This window comes from Neolamprologus multifasciatus, chromosome 6 (assembly GCF_963576455.1).
Source record: "Neolamprologus multifasciatus chromosome 6, fNeoMul1.2, whole genome shotgun sequence".
Lineage (NCBI taxonomy): Eukaryota > Metazoa > Chordata > Actinopteri > Cichliformes > Cichlidae > Neolamprologus > Neolamprologus multifasciatus.
The window spans coordinates 1,358,917-1,385,474 of record NC_140444.1 but is presented as its reverse complement, the minus strand read 5'-3'; the positions used below and the strand labels follow the sequence as shown (position 1 = coordinate 1,385,474).

The 26,558-nt window shown below is 41.4% G+C and overlaps 2 protein-coding genes across 6 annotated transcripts in view; both read left to right on the top strand.

Moving 5' to 3' along the window:
* The window catches only part of LOC146516100 (uncharacterized), a 14,391-nt gene extending 975 nt beyond the window's left edge, over positions 1 to 13,416 (top strand). The window contains exons 1-8 of one of the 2 annotated variants that reach the window (XM_085162065.1): positions 1 to 3,894; positions 5,829 to 5,877; positions 6,336 to 6,379; positions 7,279 to 7,422; positions 10,122 to 10,235; positions 11,538 to 11,688; positions 11,791 to 11,871; positions 12,631 to 13,416. The exon at positions 1 to 3,894 is cut by the window's left edge and continues 975 nt beyond it. In XM_085162065.1, coding sequence (XP_085018191.1) covers positions 3,829 to 3,894; positions 5,829 to 5,877; positions 6,336 to 6,379; positions 7,279 to 7,422; positions 10,122 to 10,235; positions 11,538 to 11,688; positions 11,791 to 11,871; positions 12,631 to 12,857 — 876 coding nt within the window. In that variant the 5' untranslated portion in view covers positions 1 to 3,828 and the 3' untranslated portion in view covers positions 12,858 to 13,416. Of the gene's footprint in view, positions 3,895 to 5,828; positions 5,878 to 6,335; positions 6,380 to 7,278; positions 7,423 to 10,121; positions 10,236 to 11,537; positions 11,872 to 12,630 lie in introns of both variants that reach the window. The other variant, XM_085162064.1, reaches the window with a different exon arrangement.
* The window catches only part of LOC146516099 (uncharacterized), a 32,762-nt gene extending 6,893 nt beyond the window's left edge, over positions 1 to 25,869 (top strand). Inside the window, exons 1-2 of one of the 4 annotated variants that reach the window (XM_085162030.1) lie at positions 20,911 to 21,191; positions 21,421 to 25,869. In XM_085162030.1, coding sequence (XP_085018156.1) covers positions 21,152 to 21,191; positions 21,421 to 23,582 — 2,202 coding nt within the window. In that variant the 5' untranslated portion in view covers positions 20,911 to 21,151 and the 3' untranslated portion in view covers positions 23,583 to 25,869. Of the gene's footprint in view, positions 1 to 20,910 lie in introns of those variants that run through there. The other 3 variants (XM_085162032.1, XM_085162031.1, XM_085162029.1) reach the window with 3 other exon arrangements.
* The last annotated feature ends 689 nt before the right edge of the window (positions 25,870 to 26,558 follow it).

Below are 26,558 nucleotides of genomic sequence, written 5' to 3'. Positions count from 1 at the left end.
ACATGTTTGTATGCATGCCTGATCATTTTGGGGCATGATCCTTATGACATGACACATGGCGTCAAGGATTGTCTCCTCCCAGATCCTGACCAGAGCTTCACTGAACTCCTGAAAATTTTGAGGGGCAACCCTGCTGATGTAAGATGGAGCAAAACATGATGTCTCAGAGGTTTTCTATTGGATTTAGGTCAGGAATTGATACCAGTCAGTGGTATCAATTCCTTCATCCTCTAGGAACTGCCTCCATACTCTTGCCAGGAGACATTATCATGCACCACCTAACCACAAATGTCTGCATAAACCTTCATCTCACTGCCAATGTTAAGCTACACTACCACTACAGTTATTCTGTACACATCTTGCTTGCAAGAAGCATGTAAGCATACAGTCGCATTCAAACACTAACAATGCGCTGCTCATTGTGATCACTGTGTACAGTGATTATTCTGCCCTCGCACTTAACCAGGCAGATAGATAACCATCATCTCATGAAGAAAAACCACTCTGTTCTTCCTTTCTGGTTGTTTATTTCCAACTGGATGCAAGGCATCCAGTTGGAAATATTTATACAGTTTAAACATTTATACAATTACAAGATGCTATTGTAACCAATACGTCTACTCACCAAAGAATGAGTGAAGCAATATGGATAACAGCAGAGGAGAAATTTATTTAGGGTCTGATGGCAATTTACCATCTGTGTCCAGCACTTTAAACGATTGATGGACTGGAGCACATACGTCCTTAACATACCCTCTTAAACATCAGCTTGACACTGATACATCAAAGGAAACTTAACCGACTCTAAGTGCAAATGTTTCAACCTGAACAACTTAAAACTTCCCTGGGATACAATGTAAATAAAGACAAGAAGAAGAAAAAAAAGAAAAAAATATTTTCATCAATAGCCACTTCTCCTAATCAGGAGACAAGTGAATATATTGTGTAATGGGTCTTTTTTCTCAGTCCTGGGGTTGTAACACCACAACCTCCTCAGTCCGTAATCAGAGAGTGTCTATTTGACAATAACCAAAATGTCTTTGGATAGTCTTTGTGAATGCAAAAAGAAAAAAACAAAACAATGGTGTTAGCTGGCCAGCAAAATAAAGATAGTGTATGGCACTGAGTGCGGGCGTGTGTGTGAGTACTTCAGTCCAAATAATCGAGGTCCGGATGGATGAATGGATGGCAGCCGCCGGTCCTTAAATGGCACCAGCGAGACAGCACAGTATTAAGGCAGCACAGTAGCGAGGCGTCTGGCAGGAGAACGAACAATAGTCTTTTTTTTAAGGCTACTGCAGAAGGAGATATTCCCCGCTAGCTCACCCAAGCTTGCTCTCTGGCACAGCTACAAGCCATGTGAGCTCGTAGCCCCTCAGTGACATATGAACTTGGCTACCAACGTCCGCTTAGCATGGCGGCTAATTGTCTAGCTTGCTAGCTTATCCCCAATTAGCAATTAGCACCTTAATAACCATTACTACACATCACATCATAGCAAACACATGATAACACATGGAATAGTATAATATACATACGAAAAAGATTTTTACCTGACAGGAGAACGAACAATAGTCTTTTTTTAAGGCTACTGCAGAAGGAGATATTCCGCGCTAGCTCACCCAAGCTTGCTCTCTGGCACAGCTACAAGCCATGTGAGCTAGAAACGGGGTAACTATGTGAGAATGCTGCTTGTAGACTACAGTTCAGCATTTGACACAATAGTGCCCCATAGACTGTTCACAAAGCTGAGGGATCTTGGACTTAACAACAGTTTGCGTGCATAGGTGCTGGACTTCCTTACTGGTAGATCGCAGGTGGTGAAGGTGGGTAAGTGTGTCTCTGACAGCATCACTACCAACACAGAAGTGCCACAGGAGTGCGTACCCTTTTCCACTACATACTCCCTCTACACCTCTTGATTGTGTGGCCACTCAAGGCTCAAACACCATCGTGACGTTCGCTGATGATGCTGTGGTGTTGGGCCTCATCTCCAACAACGATGAGACAGCCTAATGGATGAGGTGAAGAACCTGGCATCTTGGTGCAGAGAAAACCACCTCCAACTGAACGTCTGCAAGACCAAGGAGCTGGTGGTGGATTTTAGTAGGAGAAAGCAGCAAGACTACAAGCCCCTGGCCATCAACGTGGAGAGGGTGCTGTCCTTCAAGTACCTTGGGGTTGACATCTCCTTAGACCTGACATAGACTGTTCACAGTCCAAAAGGGCTAGGCAGCACCTGTATCACCTGAGACAACTGAGAAAGTTTGGAGTCTCTCCAGGGATCCTTAGGACTTTCTATTCGGGTGCTGTGGAGAGCATCCTCACACAGATCTTTACATCCTGGTATGGGAACAGCTGTGTTCAGGACGAAAAGCCCTTCAGAGAGTGATCTGTGTGGCAGAACACTGCTACAGGTCTGCTCTCCCTTCCCTACAGGACATCTACAACAGAAGATGTAGGTCCAGAACAGCTCGGATTTTTAAGGACTTGTCCAGGACTCCTACAAATAATCCAGCACATTACACCATGGTGTAAGATGCTAGCAGGCAGGGTGTACATTTGAATTTTTTTAACCAAGTAACTCATGAGATGCCAACATCAGGCAGAATGAGCATAAGCTTCAGAAATACCAAGGGCTATGAGAAGAGCTAGGAAAAAGTGTGGAGGGAAAAGGCAACGGTGGTCCCTGTGGTAATCAGAACCCAGTGACCCCCAAACTGGGGTAATTGCTCCAGATTTCAGGAACAACATCCAAGACACCTAAGATACCACATAGGACCCTGATTCTCACAGACCTCTGGTAAAGGCCCCAACTTTGAAGGAAAAAAGACTATATATATGTGTATATGCAGGCCAGCCGACAGATCTGGGTAGGCCCGGGACAACGCTGTCAGCTCAGTTTCTATTAATCTCTTTGGTTTTTGCAATTGCTGCAGATCACTGAGGTAAGGAGTTGCCTTGTCATATAAGGCTTTAAAAACAATTACAATCACATTTGCATTATCCTCTATTCACCTGTTGTGTCATCCACTATTGTTTTTGGTTTTTACAATAAACTTTGTTTACCATTTATTGAAACCTGCCTGGCATAACTTTTGAGTCCACACAATTCTGTCCTTCACAATAATACCTGTCTAGTGATCACAATGGTTGGTAGTAGTTGATTGGTTTACATTTTTGCATTTTTTCTATTATTTATTCATTCCTGCATTTAATTAATTTTGCTACTGCTTATATTTTGTGTACGTTTCAACTCAACAAATATCAGTTAGGAAATTGCATTTCTAATTAAGCAAGTAATGTGTGGATTCATCTCTTCTCAGCAATCATTAATATATTACACAGATCCTGACATTTGAGGTCCCCACTTTGACCATGCCCATACCCCACCCACCTACTGTCTACTGCAGCACGTCAAGATGGCGGAGTGACAGTGCAGTTTGTTTTAAAACATAAACAATAATTTCATACATCTACAGTCTGACATTTTTATTTCAGTTATTTTTTAACGTACATATTAAACCAATTTCAGTTCAGAAATTGTATTTCTCACTTAGCAGGTAATGTGTAGAGTCATTTACTTCGTTCTCAGCAATTTACACATATCTTGACATTTGAGGTCCCCACCTTGACCATGCCCATCCCCCCACATAGATGGCCGAGTGACGTTGTACTTTGTTTTAACACACCAATGACCCGTCAGTGTCCGGTGCGGTATGTGTAAGAATCAGCGGAGTTAATCTGGTGTGCGCCTCGTCCCAAATCAAGCGCTCCTTTTGTGATCACCACACCTGCTCTCCTTTGGCGCATAGACAGACGACAGACATGCTTCAGACAGCAAGCACATGCGATATGCGGAGTACAGCTAGCTGTGCAGCATTAACCAGAATGGTAAGTTTTGACTTATGTCACATTATAATATTGTGCTTTTGGGTTAATTTGTGTCGCGTTTGCACATTATATTAACACACAAAGTGTCGTGTGCAGCTGTAACTTAATGGTATGACGTGATGGTTAGCTAATGTTAGCTAACAACGATGCTAACTGAGTTGCTGTTAAATCTTGGTCTGCCTATGCTTTTGTCAAGTAAAATAAGTTTAAAACGGTGCAACAATTGGCTGTAAAAATACTACGGACTGTGGTGATTTTTATTTTAATGCATCTATAGTATTTTCAAAATGAATTTCTGTTATTGGTACTTAGTTGCTACGAAATACTTTGCTTCAACACAGTGTTACATTACACAAACTACACCGTTACAGTAAACTGTTCAAACCAAACCATCAAAATATACTGTTTTATTGTCTTGATAGATATTTCAATTTATACTAAAACTGCAATGGTGTTACGGCTGTAGTTGATCCACGATCCCTTTATATCACTCTGCACAGATGCGCGTATATGCACGGATTAATTCAAAATTGTAAAGCTTCAGCATCATACATCGTGTTTTAGTGGAACTACTACTATTTAAAGTAGATTTAATGTTTCTCTACCTCGTCTTAGAGCTGCAGTGAAAAGATACCATGTAGGAGGGTTATCACGTGAACGGCGCATAACCGTGACCGTCATGGTCAGCGGAGGAACGTGAGCTGCCTCGCGCATTATTTGATAGTATGTGATCGGTGATCGGTGCACAGGTGATGAGGGACAAACCAGCTTGTATTTAATTAGCACATGAAAAGAGTAGTGAGTGAAATTAGCGGATGTGAGAATATAGTTGAGATTTCTGCTCTGTCCTCTGTCTGTGACCGAGGGCAGGGTTCAGCACGCAGAGCGGGCAGCAGGCACAGAGAGAGCGTAGGTGAGCTGAGACTTTAGTTTGTGGGACCTGACGTGTTACTGCACACACGACAAAGGTTAAAAAAATTAAAAAGGTATTTAATAAAACGCTTCTTAAGGAGACATGCTGTCAGAATAATGATAACGCTGCGTCTGCATTCACCTATGTCACCAAGCTCGTTAACCACAACAAGCTTGTTTGTAAATTGTTAGGAACACGCTAAAACGAAAACAGACTGTATGTACATCTGTACTGCATCTATAATTTACTACACACTTTAAAATTGAGCTGGTTCTGGTCACTGTGTCTGACAACAGCTCTTAGACCAGGGGTGGGCAATTCCAGGCCTTGAGGGCTGGTGTCCTGCAGGTTTTAGATCTCACCTTGGGTCAACACACCTGGATCACATGATTAGTTTGTTACCAGGCCTGTGGAGAACTACAGGACATGTTGAGGAGCTAATTAGCCATTTAAATCAGCTGTGTTGGTCCAAGGACACATCTAAAACCTGCAGGGACACCGGCCCTTGAGGCCTGGAGTTGCCCACCCCTGTCTTAGACAATGAGAGCAGTCCCTCCCTCTGCTAGGTGTAGCATCCCTGCTCAGCCATATAAGAATGGTAATATATCACAGGACCACCCGTTCAAAACATCAACCTTGTATGTAAGGGAAAGAAGACAAAGCTATTGCTGTAGTTTTTGATGATCTGTTACATCCCTCAAAATTCTAATAAATCACCATAGAAATTGTAGTAAAATATTTTCTTTCATTGTCCTGCTTTAATCATACATCAGAATTTAAGTTAGTAGCTTTGTCACTTGACTGTATATTGGCAATGACTGTACTTTCATAAAGATTTCACAGACAGGGAAATATTAGGAAATGTTGTAGGTAATGATAACCACCATGACAGGCTATGATGTCACAAAGTAACATATATCAATATACTGCCAAATTGTACAACTGGAGCTCACTGAAGTACAGTGAAATTTGATTATGTTGGTCCTTAAAGTTTGACTAACTGTTTCACTTGTGCTGATAGGAGGATGGCCCAAGCTTTGCATCTACCAATGGCAGTGCTGAATGCACAGGTAAGAAAGCTCTGTGTTACCCTACATTTTGCTTTTTTTCTTCATTGTTGGTAAAACTGTAAATTGGCTTCTGTCATTTTTAAATTGCAAATTGTACAATTGGTTCCAAACCTGAATATATCAAATAAATGCTGTTAAAATTCTCATTGGGGTAGAACTGCAAATCTCCAGAGAAATGAAAAGCTACAATTCAGATGTGTCTTCAGCAGATACTCTGCTGTCACTGTAGGTAAATAACATGAAATAATCATAATTGTTTTTTGTTAGAAATAATTTTATTTGGTGTAAGTAGAGGTTGTGCAACAACTATTCTTTTCCAATAAATTCAGCCTTTCAAGTGTTTAGGCTATTTTAAGGCAAAACTCAATATATTGTAAATTAAACACATTGCTCAAAGACCGTCTCAACTTGCTATTGTTATTTCATCTTGAACCAAGTCAACATTTTTAATTTTGCAGTTGCTGATGGGACAGATGCCTTTAACCCTGCACACAAGAAAGAGGTAGGATATGCCATCTTCTTTTGGTTCTTAAATGGACCAGTAAACCAGCTGTGCACTTAAACAGCTGTGATAGACATTGCACATTGTTAACGCTGACATACTCACTTTACATTATTATTTAAGGAGCAGTTTAGGGTTGTTTGAGTTCTCATCTACACCTTACACATTATATAGCTGTCAAGCCAATATTGCAATTAATAATCCATTAATATTGAAATTTCCACTATTCATTCAGTGTACATCATGCTAGAATGACTCTAAGAATGATTGCTGAAAATATCACATGCACACATTATGTTTTTGCCGTTGAAAATAAACATTCTGGGATTGTTTGATGTGTAATATGTTCAGTTCGTTCAGCTTAAAGTAAAGGTTAGACTGCAGTGTGTTCAGACAGTTAAATTGGTAGAAGGATTTTAAGTAGGCAAACTCCTCCAGTTTGGACCTCAATATAAAAGGTAGTAAATTAGTTTATGCACTGCAGATACATATTCATGATTTCTGATGTGATAAATATTCTTAGTATTTGTTTTAATGATTGTTTCCATATATTTTATTTATGTCAATATATGTACATCTTGTGATGTGAGAGGTAAGTGGAATCAAATCAAATTGTGGCCTTGATTTTTATGTTTTTTCTTAATTTTAATAAAAAAAATTACAAATGTCAGCCACATTAAAATGTTTGAGGACACCGTAAAAACAAATCATTCATTGTAATACAGTTGTTTATAATTAAATACAAGGTATGATTAGGCCTTGTCTCAGCAGTAAGGCTTCTTTTCGTAAGGCTTTTTGCTGTTTGTCATTCCCTCTTTGTTCTGTCTTGTCTCTCCACTACTATCTAATAAAGCAAAAAACAATAAAACAAAGGTTTTGATTTATTTCTTTGTTTGCAGGTTAAAAGTCGTGGCTTGCTTCGCCTCGAGAAACTCAGGAGACATCATAGTGTATGTGAGCAACGCTACGAGAGGGCACAAAGTAAAAGGTTAAACGACCAGAGGGAGAGGACCTTGTTTCTACACCGTAGCCTCAATACGAAGGTTAGTTGTACTACTTCTTCTTTTGGATCCTCCTTTAAGGGGTCGCCACAGCGGATCATCTGCCTCCATCTCACTCTATCCCTAACATCCTGCTGTCACACGCTCTCTTGACTTGTTAGCACATCTCCATTTCTGTCTTTAATCACCCGAACCTGCTGCGCATCCTTTCCAGCTCAATCTCCGTCTAGCCAATCAGTACAAGTCCTTCCTTCAATCCTCACATACAACTCACTATAAGCCTTTTTCTTCGTCTTTGCCACCTCTCTCTTGGCTGTACTCCCAATGCTCATGTCTACTTCCTTAATCTCTCTGACTATCACACTTTTTCTTTGCTAACCTCTTCATTTGGACATTTTCCTGTACTTCACAATACCATCAGGTTTCCTGTTATCTTTTCTCTGTCTAGAGGATACCCCAAGCGCTTTCTTGGCCGTTGCCCTCCCACTTCAGCTGTACTTTCCAAGTCATCTGGTAACTCTTCCATACTGCCCAAACCTGTCTCAGCTCCGTCATGAACAACCGTCTTCCTTCCTCATTTTCCACCATTTAATTTTTGCCTCTGCCTTCACTTGCTTCTTTGTTGTTACGTCCAACTTCATCCTACAGACTGCCATATGATGCCGCTTAGCTACATTCTCCCCTGACACCACCTTACAGTCTCTCTTTTGGCAAAATCCACCAACATTTGTCTTTCTGCATTTCTATCCTTAACACAATACCTAACCAACAACTCCTCATCACCTCTGTTTTCTTCAACTACATGTCCATTGAAATCTACTCCAATCACCAGTCTCTCATTCCTAGTAAAACTCTCTACCACTTCATCTCACTCACTCCAGAACTCCTCTTTCTCGCCTACCTGACTTCCAACCTGTGGGACATACACACTGACAACATTCAGCATAGCCTCTCTCTTCAGCTCTACCACACTGTTCGCATACTCTTCCTTCAGGATTATCCCTACTCCATTTCTCTTCCTATGAACACCCTAGTAGAACTGCTTGAATCCACCTCCAATGCTCCTGGCCTTGCTTCTCTTGCACCTGGTCTCCTGCACACACAATTAATCTACCTTCCTTCTTTCCATCATGACTGCCAGCTCTCTGATATGTGTACTTATTGATTTAGGTATATTACATCTTGCAGTAGTATAGCTTAGATGTGCTACACTGAGTCACACAGAAGATAATTTTCATACGCTACAGTATGATTTTATTGCTTCACTTGCTTAGGTTGAGAAAGGTGATCATAGCAGTGTATTGTGGTGACAGCTTGTCAGACTGCTGATAATAAAATCTGCAGTTAAGTGCTTTATGTACAGTGCAGAAGCACAACGAGAAAGTAGTATTATGATAACTCAACATGCTAAACAGTGTAATACTCAGAAAGGTCTTTCCACCCTACCGGAAAGTGTGAGCCTTTCACAATGACAAAAACAAACAAACCCTTGTTTAGAGTTTATATTTTGCTGGCCAAATCAAAACTGTGGCCCATCTTATCTGAAATTGACAACAATTGTGATATTGCTAGAGCAACTGCTGCAAAAATGCATTAAGACACATATTTACGGGGCTGGGCGCCGTAAATATGTATGTATGTACCAGTGAGCTGGTACATACCTGAGCTGGGCGCTCAGGTATGTACCAGCTCACTCCCGGTGACTACTTGGCGGGGCCTGGCGCCTGCTGCTCGGTCAGGCCTCTTCCGGGGCGCGGGGGGCCCTCGGGCCTCCGGCCTCTGTGCCTGCGGCTCGGTTCACTCTGGCACAGCTGGCTGCCGGCAGAGCCGGCGGGCACGCCGGTGCAGCCCCCTCTAGCTTCTGCCCGGTGGCTACTGGGTGACCCCTCATCTGGGGATCCTCAGCCCTTCCCATGAAGGTGGCACGGATGCCCCTCCGGTGGTCCTCCTTGGGCTCTTGCACTCTGGGGCCTCTGGATGTCTGGGGCCTGGATCTCCTCCATGCCTGCTTCATGCCCTGGGGGACGGGGCTATGGCTCTCTACATCCTCTAGCAGACCATTACATGGGGAAACCATTTGAATACAAGCGCGCCGATCCACACAGGTGTGCACATGGGTGTTCACTATTCGTAGACTTAAATCACACCTTTCTTGGCTGCTACTTCAAAGCACATTGTGCGCTGTCTGTCCTGCGTGCTGCACAACAACATTCAATATTTAGTATTTACTGCTGTTTTCACTTAGCTAGATTAATGCGATGGTGTTGTGTATAGTATGTTGCATTGTTTTGTTTTTTTTTTTTTTGCTTGTTTTCTATTCTTTTTCTCTCAACAGGTGATCCCGGAGATATTTTTTCTTCCCCCCTTTCTCACTGTCCCTCTCCCCTTCTGTTTTTCTTTTCCTTCCTCTTTCTTTCTCCCTTTCCTATCCCTCACTCATGTCTGTCCCGTCTGTAACAACTGAAAATAAAATAAATAATAAAAACAAAGGTCGATCAAATGGACCAATACGGCAATGCCATGATGATCCATTTGGCAAAATAAATCCATTGGGTATCCTTGTTGGTCTTCAGACAACAATTCTGACGGCTAAAGAACCAAATGGGACAGGCGGAAAAAAAAAAAAAAAAAAAAAAAAAAAAAAAAAGACATATTTACAAATCTGTGTTGTAGCAATAATTATTCTGTAATTTATATTAATCTGTAATTGTTATTTGTATCTTTTTCTGTTTACTTTTCAGATGGAACAGCAGTTGTCCAGTGACAGCGACAGTTCCATTATCATTAAACCCACTTCAGCTGATTCTGACATGGATACAAGTGTACCTGAGCTCAGAAGGACAGACAGTGTTATTGTAAGTTTATTCGTACAACTCCACTACAGATCTCAGATTTTTGTGCACAGAGCACAAAGTGAATAGACGGTAACCGTCAAATTTAAAACTAACAACTAAGTCTTGTGAAAAAATATAATAATAATAACTACCTCCTGTACAATCATGTCACCTTCTTGGATTACGAGCACGCCTTGATAGAACGACTGTAAGCTTGAGACAAGGGGTTTCTCATTTATCAATATTGTCAGGGACACTGATGTTTAATGTCTTTTCTAGTGTCTGAAGTTCAGAGGCTTTAGTGCTTCAAGTTCACAAAGGTTTTCAAGGTGTTACAGTAATAACAGTAGCTTAAATTCAATTAGCATTGCATTTGCATAGGTAGTAATGTATGATTGCATTTAGTTAGCAATAAAAGATTTTAAGGAATAGCTTAAAGTACGTAATGACTTTTGTGATCAACTTTATATTCTGTATGTTCTCATAAAAGGTGATACATGTTATTTTTAAGCCTACGTATATTTTATCTGTGACACATTTTAAGTCTCTTTTGTGTAGTGAGGCAACAGGATTCTTCATTGTGATAGGATCATTTGGATCATTATTTCTTGTGAGGTGGTTCCAAAATGCCCATTTTATTGTTTATGCGCTATGACTAAAATTTATTTCTTTGAATTTGACAAAAGGAGCTCCACAAATGACTGTCATGCTTTTGTCGCCTACTAATTAAGCATTTGTCAGTCTCATCCCCTGACAATCCTAAAATGCAATGCACTGCTAAAATCTTCACTTTACCTGGAACACAGTTGATACTTGAGTAGATACTATTCTACCTTAGAAACATAAAAAATGTTCTTCAAAGGTAATTGATCCAGGTAAAAATTATATCATATATTTAAATAAAGAAAATCAATTTCTATAAACATTAGTGTATATATACAAAAAGAAAACGAAGTTCAGCAATTTCCTAGAAACAGTGTTAGCTTAGAGATTACATTGTCCCAGATGTTTAAAACTAACCTAAGTGACTGTTAATGAGTGTGACATCACAGCTGTATTGACAGTCTTTGGGTAATGACAGCATATCCAGACAAAGCCACCCAGGGTTGTTTGGTAAATGTGATGCAGCAGAGGAAAGATTACTTAATATGACTAGTTCAAATTAAGTTGTGACATGTGTGGTACCGTAAATGGTATTAATACAACTGTCAATACCAGTACAGCTGTTACAACTACTACTGTACTACCTCTGGTCTTTAAATGCTTGTGTGAGTGGAAAAATTTAACTATTTTCTTTTTTCTTTCTTTCTTTTTTTTTTTTAGCTTACCAGACAAATGCTTGGATGCCCATCTATATCAAGTACTGACATCAGTGAGGAAGGATATGCTCCTCAAACTGCTGAAGAAAGTGACAGTTCTGCAGAAAGTATCATACGACACAAAAAGAAGAAAAAAGCATGGAAAACTACTTCAGGTAACTCTCAGGAAGATGTCCGACAACTGAAGAGAAGGTGTACCCGAACTCAATGCAATTCCTCAAATTCAAATGCTAAAGAATCCTCTTCACTTGATGCAGAAGACACTAACACATCTGCGTCATCTGCTGCTTCATCTGCTGCGTCATCTGCTGCTTCACTCTTATCGACAAAATCTTCAGGTATGTTGCTAACTTGTGGATTACTCTGCTGTTACTAAAGTATTACCATTAACATAAGGGTTAAGAACAAGAAAAAGATACCAGATGTAGGTTGCAGTCATATCATGGATTCACGCTATAACTTGTCAGTCTCTGTCACAAATGCAGCTGTGGAGGTAATGTCAGAGTCACATCATCACACCGGTGATGTCGGAACAGAGAACACATTATTGCAGTGTAGAACTGGATGACCAGCCCTTGTCCCATTAGTAATAGAAGATGTTGTGTTTTATCTTTAGTGTTTTAGTGTGTTTTCACAAAGTCACAACACCCAGAGTGCTTCATTTACAGCAACTATGTTCATAGTTAATCTGCCAGTCGTGTTCTTTAAGTAAACTAGTAAGTAATTGAGAGGGAAGTTATATTGACTGTCTCTTCTCACTGATAGTTTTATTTTTTTAAATTCATTTCCCACACTCTGTTCAAAAACGTAAAACATCATGTTACAACAATGTTTGACAAATTATTTATTTAAACATCAATTAATTCTTTCATAGGTTGTTTACAGTTAAATCGCTGCAATGCATTATGGGCATTTCTTGTACTTATACTTGAGGAATACCAACAAGTACAAAGTATAGTCCAAATGTACCTATAGCTTTTGATATAGTTGTCGACATACTCCAAGTATCACATCTGGTCATAAGGGGAGTCATGTGATTACACACCAACTTGATGCTCTTCTTTTTGAATAACACTGTTACTGTCTACTTTATTCAGGGGCATCACAAACCACAAGAAGGAAGTGGACTGAAGCAGAAATAAAGGCTGTGGAGAAGACTCTAATGGAGTACATCAACTCTGGAAAGGTTCCTGGGAAGGCAGAGTGTCTCAAATGTATTGAGACTTCACCATTAGCATTGAAAGAGAGACGTTGGGAGGGAGTTAAGTTTTACGTGAAAAACCGAATTTATGCTTTAAAGCGAGAGTCAGTGAAAAGAAGGTAAGAAGCTAATGTCAAACAAATGGAACATAAACAGCTTCAGTTACCGTTTAAAATTTTCTCATGTTTAGAGAAAAAAAAGACAATTGTTACGGTGCTGGGTCGGGGACCCAGTGTTCTTTGTTATTATTGTGGGCTCATGTTTTGGTCCTTTTGCTCCTTGTGTTATGCTGTGACCCCTCTGTTCTGTGTCCTGTCATCCCTGCCTGTGGGCTCCCTCTGTTCCAGTTTAGTCATGTCCCTGTGTTAAGCCCATGTCTCTCAGTCTGTGTCTTCGCATTTGTGTTTTCTGTTTTACTTTGAAGTTCTGTGCCTCATGTGGATGTGTCTTGCCTTGCCCTCGTCTTTGTGATTTGTATCAGCTGTGTTCCTCATGTGTTCTGACGCTCCTTGTTATTCCCCTGTGTTTTATTTATTTATGTCGGCGTCTCCCTCAGTTCCGTGTCGCATCGTACCCTCACCCTGCTGTGTTTCCACCCGTGTATCCTGCCTGCTTTTTCCTCAGTTTGTATTCTCAGTTTAAGTTAGTTTGTGTTCAGCAATAAAGCTGCTTTTTCGGCTCACTTTCGTCTCCGTGAGTCTGCATTTTGGGTCCACCATTTCCTGCCCGTCTACACACAGCCATGACAGCAATGGTACATTAGTATTGAAAAGATTGTTTTCTTTGCTGTTCAGGTTAACTTTGAGCAGGGAGAGTTCTTTTTTATACTGTACATCTAAAAGATGAGTTGGGAAGGTAAGCTCTTTAGTTGAAACATTTTTTTTTTATTGAAAGCAGAGGCCAGTGCACAAATTTTCCAGTGAACAAATACAAGGGGTAATGACAAAATAACAAAAACAATATAAAACTCAATAAATAAAAATATGTAGCAGAAACCATTCTCTGAAATCCAACCAGCACTTGAAAGCTTTTTCATTATACCAGCTTTGAATACTCTGGTTGTAAATTCCTATAAATAGACCCTCTAACTGTAAACGTGCAATAGTGTCACCTGGTGGTGGTTTGTGAAAAGACATAAAAGCTGTGTCCCCACCAGGTAGAAAAACCTGACAAAAATTGGATTTTGTAAATTTAACAAATTGTGGTACCAAAATAGATGTTTGATCCCTAAAAAAATTAAGAGTTCAAATAATGCCTTAATAATGCCTCTATTACATTTAGAAATGTTGTGTCCCCACGCGTAACCTCCTAGATGGAAGTCCCCACGTGGCTGGAAAAACGTGGTGTGTGTGTGTGTGTGTGTGTGTATATATATGTGTGTGTGTGTGTGTGTGTATATGTGTGTGTGTGTGTATATGTGTGTGTGTGTGTGTGTGTGTGTATATACATATACAGTGGGGCAAAAAAGTATTTAGTCAGCCACCGATTGTGCAAGTTCCCCCACTTAAAATGATGACAGAGGTCAGTAATTTGCACCAGAGGTACACTTCAACTGTGAGAGACAGAATGTGAAAAAAAAATCCATGAATTCACATGGTAGGATTTGTAAAGAATTTATTCGTAAATCAGGGTGGAAAATAAGTATTTGGTCACCTCAAACAAGGAAAATCCCTGGCTCTCACAGACCTGTAACGTCTTCTGTAAGAAGCTTTTCTGTCCCCCACTCGTTACCTGTATGAATGGCACCTGTTTGACCTCATCATCTGTATAAAAGACACCTGTCCACAGCCTCAACCAGTCAGACTCCAAACTCCGCCATGGCCAAGACCAAAGAGCTTTCGAAGGACACCAGGAAAAGAATTGTAGACCTGCACCAGACTGGGAAGAGTGAATCTACAATAGGCAAGCAGCTTGGTGTGAAAAAATCAACTGTGGGAGCAATCATCAGAAAATGGAAGACATACAAGACCACTGATAATCTCCCTCGATCTGGGGCTCCACGCATGATCTCATCCCGTGGGGTCAAAATGATCATGAGAACGGTGAGCAAAGATCCCAGAACCACACGGGGGGACCTGGTGAATGACCTGCAGAGAGCTGGGACCAAAGTAACAAAGGTCACCATCAGTAACACACTACAACGGCAGGGAATCAAATCCCGCAGTGCCAGACGTGTTCCGCTGCTGAAGCCAGTGCATGTCCAGGCCCGTCTGAAGTTTGCCAGAGAGCACATGGATGATACAGCAGAGGATTGGGAGAATGTCATGTGGTCAGATGAAACCAAAGTAGAACTTTTTGGTATAAACTCAACTCGTCGTGTTTGGAGGAAGAAGAATACTGAGTTGCATCCCAAGAACACCATACCTACTGTGAAGCATGGGGGTGGAAACATCATGCTATGGGGCTGTTTTTCTGCCAAGGGGACAGGACGACTGATCCGTGTTAAGGACAGAATGAATGGGGCCAAGTATCGTGAGATTTTGAGCCAAAACCTCCTTCCATCAGTGAGAACTTTGAAGATGAAACGAGGCTGGGTCTTCCAACATGACAATGATCCAAAACACACCGCCCGGGCAACAAAGGAGTGGCTCCGTAAGAAGCATTTGAAAGTCCTGGAGTGGCCTAGCCAGTCTCCAGACCTCAACCCCATAGAAAATCTGTGGCGGGAGTTGAAAGTCCGTGTTGCTCGGCGACAGCCCCAAAACATCACTGCTCTTGAGAAGATCTGCATGGAGGAATGGGCCAAAATACCAGCTACTGTGTGTGCAAACCTGGTAAAGACCTATAGTAAACGTTTGACCTCTGTTATTGCCAACAAAGGTTATGTTACAAAGTATTGAGTTGTATTTTTGTTATTGACCAAATACTTATTTTCCACCCTGATTTACGAATAAATTCTTTACAAATCCTACCATGTGAATTCATGGATTTTTTTTTCACATTCTGTCTCTCACAGTTGAAGTGTACCTCTGGTGCAAATTACTGACCTCTGTCATCATTTTAAGTGGGGGAACTTGCACAATCAGTGGCTGACTAAATACTTTTTTGCCCCACTGTATGTATATGTGTGTGTGTGTGTGTGTGTGTGTGTGTGTGTATACATATATGTATGTGTGTGTGTGTGTGTGTGTGTGTGTGTGTGTGTATACTGTAGAGGAATTTCTTTTACCTAGGTATTTAATGGCATTATGTTATTGTATTAACATGTCTGACACTCATACTTGAGACAAATGGTAGGGGGTGTAGCAAAGATGTTGGGGAAACAGGAACTCCAGAGGACCAGTCTTTTGTCTCTTGAGGACTCTGGGAAGTAGCAAGGGAGTGTGAACTTTAAGGTGTGAAACAGCTGTGTACTGCCTTTGTTCCTGGAGAAGGTATTTAGCTGAGAGCCATGCTAGGCTCAGTGAGAACTCTGCTGACCGTCTGTCCCGCGGCGATGGAGGGCTCCACAAGCTTGTTTGTCTGTTCTTTGTGTGTATGAATTAAAGAATGCTAGCTACCGCTCACCGCTCGTCTGCAGGCTTTATTTAAGTGGAAAACTTCCACAACAAAATGGCGCTGCGAGCAGGGTGGTCCGTGTGGTCGCTGAACAACGGCTCCGTGGACGGGCTGATCACCCCTGAGGGAAAAGGTACCTTTGTCCTACCAGCTGTTGAAGCGAAGGAAATGGAGGAGTCACGGAGCCGTGTGTTTCAGTCACCACCGAGATCATCGATTTTGAGGGGACTTCTGCAGATGGGTGAGTTGTAGCTAACTTGTATACAGTCATGGAGAGTTTTTTGTCTGGCCGAGGGGGGGAACGCTGGCCGACCCCGGAGTTCGAGTCTCCGGGGGGAAAATCCTGGCGGTTTGAGGCCCCAGGCTTGTGTTGGGTACGGCTCATCACAAGGACAGTGGCTCGCGCACGTTGTTGGGGAGAAGCCGGCCCAGACCTGTGTTCGGCCCAAGTACGCCACAGGAACGGCGGTTCGGGTACACTGTCGGGGAAAATCCTGGGGTTAGAGTCCCCAGGCTTGTGTTGGGTTCCGGTGTTGTGCAAAAGAAAAGCAGTCTTCTGCCAGAGTAATTGCAAAAACACCGGGCCATCACAGGGAACGGTGGTTCGAGTCCACCGTTGATAATCACGTCTGCACAATACAGTGTGTGGAGTGACGGTATTTTAGCACTTTTCTGCCGGTAAGGGAAGAAGGCCATTGCAGGGGACGCTCTGAATGTAAAGGGAAACTGGATCCAGTAAAGCGGTAGGCCTTCCACCAGGCGGCCAGAGACAAAACTCAATACGTGACTGTATGGTAAGAATTGAGTAAATGTGTAGTGTGTAAGATTGCAGAGAATGGTTGTGTGGGAAACGTTGATGTGTGTAAAAAAAAAACAGTGAGAAACGGGGTTACAAAATGTTGAAAATGGGGAACAAAAACAAGAAAAAAAAAAAGAAGAGAGGAGTGTAGAAATGTGTGTAAAAGTTGTTTTCGACTAGTGGGAGAGGGTGGTACTGCAGGCCACCAGCTCCCCTAGGGTGGACACACACGAAATTTTTTTTTAGCAGAATTGTTGATAAAAATAAGCAAAATAGGAAGAGGGTTTGGTGGTTTTCAACGTAGAACAACTACAATTTCTCTGGGTTTTTAAGAAAGGGGAGTTCAGAACCAGAGAGGGGAGATGTGTTGTTTTAAGCAATGAGAAGAATGATCAAAATGTCTCAGTGTGTCACTTGCAGGAGAAGAGCAGACCCGGATCAATTTTCCACGTGCAGCAGTCGGAAGAAAATTATAGGTTAACATGATTAGAAACACTCAAGCCAAGTTTTTGGCTGAATTGTTTTACAGCTTAACTTCCACGTGTTTGTCACCCTGAGAACACAAGCTCCAAGAATCTCTCCCTGAAGACAAGAAATGCAGTTCCAGAACAACGAGATGGATCTCAAGAGCTCACAGCAGCATCCTGAGCAGTGAAGACAAGGTCCAGCAGCAACAGCTGTGCAAGACAGCGACAGCAAGGAGAAAAATGGCATCATCATGACTGGATGGATGGATGTGCATTTCCAACGAGCTGCACCTTCACTGTGTGTGAATGGACTTTTGAAAAGACTGCTTGAGTTGGACATTTGCCACTTTCAGCGCAAAAATGGCAAAATGAGAGTGTTAAAGACACAGGACAAAGCTGAAAGACAACTGACTCTCACTGGACTGCTGCAAGGGGGAGAGATGAGATGAGACCACAGTCAAAGGAGAAGGGGACAACATGGAGGAATGCTGTTGTAGTGTGGGAATAAAATTTGGGTTTAGGAAACTGGGAAGAAAAAACGACTGCCTTGCGTGGAGAATTGAAAAGTGTCTGGAGCACCGCAAAAAGGAGAGGTACACAAAAATTACACAAACAGAAAAATGCATTAATCCTACTAACACAAACACACATGCAATGAATCTCATGAAGACCAAATAGCATTTTAAGCATTTCTGTTACCATCATCTTGTCCGGTTAGCTTAGTAGGTTAAGAAGTGATACATAGACTAGTGAACTAGTATTATTTTTGGGGAAGGATGATTGAATCAGCGGTGAACAGAATGCTGCGGGAGGGTCAGATGAGTGGGGACTAATAGATTATTGAGTTTCTGGTTTCTGATGTGTGAGGGAGGTCTTATCGTGACACACATCTGGGTACATGGGGAAAACAAAAACTCATTTTCTAATAGAATATTGCTGTTGTGTGAGGTGTGTGTGACTGGTGGATGAAAGTTTTGGGGATTTACTTGGCTGATGCATTTTCTTTTTACCTTGAACCTGCCAATTAGTTGTTTTGATCTATCATTCTAAGGGAGTATGCTTAGACAACTTCTAAACTAGGCCTTCATATTTTTTTTGATTTTTAACAGTGCACTGAGATTTTTGTTTGGCAATTTTCTCTTTTTCAAGCAGGCCTGCAAGATCGGAATCGAAAGCGCTACACAACATGTTGAACAATCGCAAGTGAGCTTCTCCAAAATTAAAATGGGCTCGGGAGAAAGCCACTTATTTGGGACAATCAGAAAACAAGTCCCTGTCAAAAAGGATTCAGCGAGGTAATTCAGTCTAAATTCTTTCTTTTCCTTTTTGAAATTACGTCATTGCTGGCAGTAGAAACTTATTGCGACACAAGAGGTTCTACTATCAGCAATAAACACGGGGATTGACTGGACTGACAAAAACCTGACTGACTTGACACCAATATGCAAGATTGCACCTCCACCCAGAGAGACAAAAGGGTGGATGTATGTTTCTTTGTTACAGGAGCAGAAAGGTGACAGCAACATCCTGGGTTGCATGGGCTTTTGAGCCGTGCTGACTTAACCTTTTAATTGCCACTTTCTGTGTCTTTGTGAATTTACCAGGGGTGTGTTATTCATGACCTTGTATTGTTTACAGTGCAGAGGTCACTGTGAGAAAGTGTGCATACAGACGCGCCGCGCTAACATCTATATCACTTTTTCCACAGCAGAGCTAATTATATGATCTAATCACATGATTTACAGCAGGACACACCACTGGCTAATGTTTTTTCTTACAACAGGGCCTGGAGTGAAGCTACTTCAGGGAAGAAGCCCTGAGAATTTTTAAGAGACAGTGCACAACTTTATTGTGTATGTCTAATTGTGCTAAGCTAACATAGGACAAAAGAGGGTTTTTTCCGGGGAAGTTTTCATTTTTAAATTGCAGGAACCGTGACATGAGGGATATGGAAGGATTGACTGAGGCGCAGACGCAAACTATGACTGGGAGACAACGCTTCAAGAGGACCACTGAGAAGCAGGGACCATCTGCAGGACAACAGACAAACGACAGTGGGCTTCCAAAGGATTGTCATGAGGAGATTTTGAACAGCAAAATCTTAAAAATAAAATGAAAGAGTTTCGACGTTGACGCTGAGGAAGACAACTAAGGTGGACGACGTGCTCTGCCTTAAATCTACAGCTGCATTGGAACAGAAATCGAGGGATGGAGAGAGCGTGCTAAGCTCAAAAAGTGACAGCGCAAGGAAGATCAGCGTTGGAGTTATGACTCTGTAAATGGCACAGACACCAGGAGCCATGACTGTGACTGAGACTGACCACCTAATGCTGTTTCACTTTGCCATGCAAAGTACTTTGACACTCTGGAGAAGACCTTTCCTCTGTGTCATTGTTGTTTCCATTTGCATGTGAGAGCTTAGATTGTGGGGAAGATTAAAGATGAACAAAGGGTGGTGGGAGAACAGTGAAGTGAGGATACACAGTGTGAAACTCCTTTAAGTGTACAATAATGTTGATGTGATATACAGAATATCAGGAAAGAAATTCTGGTTTTAATGTGATTCTTGATTTTAGAATCAAAGGGTGGGATTGTAGAGGAATTTCTTTTACCTAGGTATTTAATGGCATTATGTTATTGTATTAACATGTCTGACACTCATACTTGAGACAAATGGTAGGGGGTGTAGCAAAGATGTTGGGGAAACAGGAACTCCAGAGGACCAGTCTTTTGTCTCTTGAGGACTCTGGGAAGTAGCAAGGGAGTGTGAACTTTAAGGTGTGAAACAGCTGTGTACTGCCTTTGTTCCTGGAGAAGGTATTTAGCTGAGAGCCATGCTAGGCTCAGTGAGAACTCTGCTGACCGTCTGTCCCGCGGCGATGGAGGGCTCCACAAGCTTGTTTGTCTGTTCTTTGTGTGTATGAATTAAAGAATGCTAGCTACCGCTCACCGCTCGTCTGCAGGCTTTATTTAAGTGGAAAACTTCCACAACAATACATATATGTATGTGTGTGTGTGTGTGTGTGTGTGTGTGTGTGTGTGTGTGTATACATATATGTATATATGTATACACACACACACACACACACACACACACACACACACACACACACACACACACACACACACACACACAGACATATATACATATATGTATATATGTGTGTGTGTGTGTGTGTGTGTGTGTGTGTGTGTATACATATATGTATATATATATACACACACACACACACATATATACATATATGTGTGTGTGTGTGTATGTATATGTATATATACCGAACTGTGAATTTTGTGTATTGTTGCACCCTTAATATATACATATATCTGTATTAGTCTTAATAAATTAATTTGGCACCTGTATTAAAAATACCATATTGTATTCATACAGAATCAGTTTGGTATCATTGTTTGTCTGATTGCTGAAACTAAGAGCTACTTTGATCTGTTTAGATCTAAAGTATCCAAACTCGAGCTCTGATGTTTCTTCACCCCTGTGTGTGTGATATGTGATTTCCTACATGCTGGCAGAGCAGAGCAGCAGTTTGTGCTCACAGATGGTGACGGTGTGGAGAGACGGTGGTGTTTCCTCAGAAGAACCAGCAGAGTCACAAAGGAGACCAGTCCATCTCACCACCTCGACTTGCTGACTGATGCTCGTCTGCACTGCACAGAGGAAATCAACTGACCGAGGTTTGTCCATTGACGTGTTATGAATGTATATTTGATTTATGCTTACAGATATGTTTTTCTTGACAGAGGCTCTGCAGAGGTTAGACAAAGAAAACATGTGCTTTACATTTTACTGTGATTTACTGGGATATTTGTTGCCTGATGTTCAGCAGGAATGGAATCAAAGGGAGATGTTTTTGTAATGATGTAAGTAAATCTTCAATATTATTTATTTGCTTGGTTATATTAGGAGTGTTTCTGAGTGAGTGGGAGAGGAGTCATCATCCAGGTAAAGTGACGTGGATCAGTGGATACACTTGTCTCCCCTTTAAAGGAGACGATCAGAGTCAGTCTGTCAGAATCCTTGAAATAAACCTTCCTGTTATTCAGGATCACATGACGAAGGAAGATCCGGAGCCTTTAGGTGCGGGGAAAATAAGCCCGTCCCTCGGAGACTCGATCTCAGCCGCCATCGCCAGCGCTCTTAACGTCCCGGAACAGCGACATGAGAGCGCTGACGAGCTGACACGGATGGTTGAGGAAGAGATCTCCGAAAAGGTCAGCTCAACAATTGCCTTGATCGCAGAAAGCCCTGATTTGCCGCAAGACCCCGCCGTTTATGTTAGCGGCAAATTGAGTAATATTAAAAAGCTGCGCCGCATGGTTTGCCACGCTGCCTCGTGCCTTAAAAGGCACGCACGTAAGCTGCGCTGCCGGTGCGTGTCAAGGGGGTCTGATTCCGGTTCAGAAAGCACGGATTCAAAGGTGTCAGTGCAATCAGCAATCACAGAGATTTCTGTGATTCTGTCATCAAGGAGCTCAGATGGAGAGATGACAGAAGGAGATAAAGGTTCAGATGATGAGGAGAAAGAAATTGAGCTCCCAGACCAATCAGCTCTAACAGAACAAGGCCAAATCAAAGCCGCTGCAGAGAGCCACAGTATCCGAGCTGCAACCCCAGTAGAACAGGTTGCAGCTGACATTGTAAATGAGATACTTGGAAACCTGGATTCAAGCAGTGAAGAGCTCTGTGACAGCTGTAGCTTACCCAAACCTGCCTTTAATGCAGGATTCATTATCAACAAGGTGAGAGACTTCTTTTCCAAATGTGTGCCGTCCACCTCTCACTCCGGCCTCAAAGCACGCAAACATCGCTTTTGCATGTTTGCGAAAAAACAATTTGAAAAGATGAAAAACGAGCTGAGACAAGAAATAAAGACAAACAGGAAATATTTTGTTTGTCTAAAAAACGTTTGCAAGCAGCCCAAGAGTGACACGGTGCCCTCCGATGAAAGCATAGCTGTCAGCCTCTCAGGGTCAGAGCCTCATAGTCCTCGTCCCCAGAGCGCAAATCAAGCCCCTTCCCAAAATATGCTTCTACAGTACATTCGTTTTTCTCCAATCGACTTTGGCGCCATTAGATCCCACGTTAATCGGTTGTTTGACAAACTAACTAAGAAAGAAGAGCTCTCCATTGAAAAAACCTTGGGAAACTTTAGAAATAGTGGGACAACCAGAGACTTTACTGTGGACTTAACGGCAAAAGTGTTTGATCTACTGATGACGGATCGAATGTATGAAATCCCCGAACCTCTAATGGGTAGATCCCTCTCAGACACCGTCATCTCCAGGACTCCACGACAAACACAAGGCTCAAAGCGTCCCTATTCTGCTGAAGTCCTCTATGTCCTCGTAGAAGACGCAGTAGAAAGGTTTCTACAGAAGCTTTTACTCTGGCTGGACAACGAAGACAAAGATCAAGTGATTCAAATGGACGAGGTGTCTGAGGCTGTGAATGACATCCGAAACTTTATTAAAAGAACACAGACCCCAAAGCAGGAAACAGATTCAGCGAGCAGTGGTGAGGAATCTGTACCATCACCTCCAACGTCAAAACCTGGGAGCATTTCTCCAGAAAAATGCTCTCTGGCATCTGATATGTCACCTGCAACGCCAAAATCTGGGAGCATTTCTCCAGAGAAAACCTCTCTGCCATCTGAAAAGTCACCTGCAAGGCCAAAATCTGGCATTGCACCTGCAGAGCATCCAGAAAAATGCTCTGCAGGTGTTTCAGGCTCTCTCATGGTTTCCTCTAAAATGTCAGAGAATGGTTCTGTGTCAGTGCCATCTTCCGAGGTTGAGAAAACGTCCGATGACCTCGCCTTCTTCCTCTTCGCGAGCGTTCTTATAAAATCTAAATCTAAGACCAAACAGTCTGTGTCTCTTTCAGCAGAACTAGACATGGCCATCAACCGTCTGAGAGACCTGATCAAGCCTGAACTCAGCAGCACAGAGTCCACCACGAGTCTCATCAATGACCAGAAACAGTTCATGAAGAAAATAGCCAAATCCCTCATCAGGGAGTTTGGCTATCCAATAATAACCCCATCACGGCGAAACATGACGCTGTGAAGTACAATCTAACTGGAGAACCGGGGACCCTCTCCCCCGACGTGTTTTTCTCCCTAATTTAAAGCTTTCTTTTAATGACATCGTTAACATTTTTTTTTAGCAAAAACACATGAAAGTATCACTGATAATTCAACAATAAAATCGTTTCATGTTGTGGCCATCACACAGTGTTTTCCAAAGTGATTCACAATCTGAAAGTGCGCAGATTTAACACACATAATCCTTGGTCAGGTTTATTATTTTTATTTCACATGTAAAACACATTTATAGTTTTATTCACCACTCCTGTTAGTTTTGGATGCGCTCGGCTCCAACCAATCAGACGCAACCTGTGTAAGCAAAGGATGATGGGAGAACGGAGAGACCCGTTTATAAGAATAAGAAAAAGAGGCGGAATTAATTGATTCTAATGCAGGTATGTAAAAAATAAATGACTACTTAGTAGTCATATATTTAAAGTAATAGCTTGATGTGTGTTTCAAAGTTTGTTTTTCATAAAAGCTTCAAACAAACAGAGGTGACTGATCTCGGGGGGGAAAAAGAAGTGGTTTTATTTATATGTTTATATATAAATATATGCGGTGGCTCCTAGAGACAAAACATGTACAAACTCCAAAACACATTTCTAGCGTTAACTGAACTTCCAAAACAGAGCTACCTAGATCACTTAAATTACACAATTGAAAGCATATGTGTATTGTTTGTGTATTTATACGCAAGCACTCATATATATTCAAATAATTTAAAAAAAAAAGTTCATTTACCTGTTACTACCACACACCAAATCCGGTTGTTGGCTTGTGTAGCCACCAGGTAACAAAAGCTGAGCACTGCGGCCTAGGATCCTGGAGCACTTCTGTTGTGTTTTGTACGTGTTTTGAGTTTTTATGTGCTTCTGACTTTTTACGTGTTTTGGAGTTTGTATGTGTTTTGGAGTTTGTACGTGTTTTTACGTGTTTTGGAGTTTGTACGTGTTTTTACGTGTTTTGGAGTTTGTACGTGTTTTGGAGTTTTTACGTGTTTTGGAGTTTGTACGTGTTTTTACGTGTTTTGGAGTTTTTACGTGCTTCAGAGTTTGTACGTGTTTTTACGTGTTTTGGAGTTTTTACGTGTTTTGGAGTTTTACGTGCTTCAGGGTTTGTACGTGCTTCAGAGTTCGTACGTGTTTTAAATAAATAATATAATACAAAAACCAACTATTTACATTTCAACTTTTAACTATTTAAATTTTCAGCTTTTTCCTTTCAAACAAATTTAAAGTGAAACAACACAAAACACTGCAAACCACAACACAATTAAATATAAATTAAAATATGAAAACAAAAAGAAGATGCATATTTTCTGTCATATGGGCCAGCATGAATAAACTTTCTGAATCCTTTATCATTTGCAACTGAAAATAGTTGTGGATGATTACTATACCTTTCTAATGTGACCAGTGTTGCCAACAAAACATGTAAAAACTCAGAAGCACGTACAAACTCCAAAACACGTAAAAACTCAGAAGCACGTACAAAACACAACAGAAGTGCTCGAGGATGCTAGGGCGCAGTGTTGAGCTTTTGTTACCTGGTGGCTACACAAGCCAGCAAGTACCAACAACCGGATTTGGTGTGTGGTAGTAACAGGTAAATGAACTTTTTTAAATTATTTGAATATATATGAGTGCTTGTGTATAAATACACAAAGAATACACATATGCTTTCATGCTTTCAATTGTGTAATTTAAGTGATCTAGGTAGCTCTGTTTTGGAAGTTCAGTTCATGCTAGAAATGTGTTTTGGAGTTTGTACGTGCTTTGTCTCTAGGGGCCACCGCATATATTTATATATAAACATATATATTTAGTATCTACTGTTATCTACTGCTAGCTAGTTTATTGTGATGGTGCTGTTTTTTAGTATGTTGCTCTTTTTTTGTTTGCTTTCTCTTCTGTTTTTTTTTCTCCATACAGGTGATCCAGATGTTTTGTTTGTTTTTCTTTCTTTCTTCCCCCCTTTCTCACCGTCTCTTCTCCCCTTTGGTTTTCTTTCTCTCCCTCTCTTTCTTTCATTCTTTCTCCCTGTCCTATCCCCCAGTCATGTCTGTCCCGTTTGTAGCAACCGAAAATAAAATAAATTCATAATTATAATAAAGGTCAATCAAATGGACCAATATGGCAAGGCCATGATGATCCACTTGGTAAAATAAATCCGCTTGGCATCTTTCTTGGCCTTAAGACAACAATTCTGATGCTAAAGATCCAAACGGGACACAAAAAATTAAAAATTAAAAAAATAAACATATATAAATAAAACCCACGTCTTTTTTTTTTTACATTAGTAATTCCTTTTGTGCATAATGTGACGTTGTTGTCCCTGGCTCTCTTTTTCTCTCTCTCCCTCCCGCTCTGTTCTTGAGCTACTGCGAGTGTAACTACCGCCCCTCCCCCCTCATCGGAAAAAAGGGCGGGAGAGAGGGTGAGAGAAAGAAAAAATCCCCAACTGGCGTCGTTCACGTCAAAGAGTCGTGAACGACACATCACTATTGTTCTGTTGTGTTTCATTCAACTTTTGTTGTGTTTTGCTTCTCTGTGGTGCTTCCTGCCACCATGGCGCCATCTTGATTTTTGACTCACTTTTCTCATTTTTTCCTGCGGTGCTAATGCCTTTTCTTTCTATCTTTCACTTTTTATTAATAATAATAATGGATTGCATTTTTATAGCGCTTTTCCGGACCCTCAAAGCACTTTACAACTCCACTATTCATTCACTCTCACATTCACACACTGGTGGAGGCAGCTACAGGTGTAGCCACAGCTGCCCTGGGGCAGACTGACAGAAGCGAGGCAAAAAGGGTGTAGTTTGTGTGTGTGAGCACCCGTGTGTACACCTGTGAGCATGAGTGCGCTTGTATTTAAAAGGTTCCTTCATGTAATGATCTGTTAGAGCAGGGGTGTCAAACTCAAAGTGGGGCAAAGTTCAAAACTGGAACAAA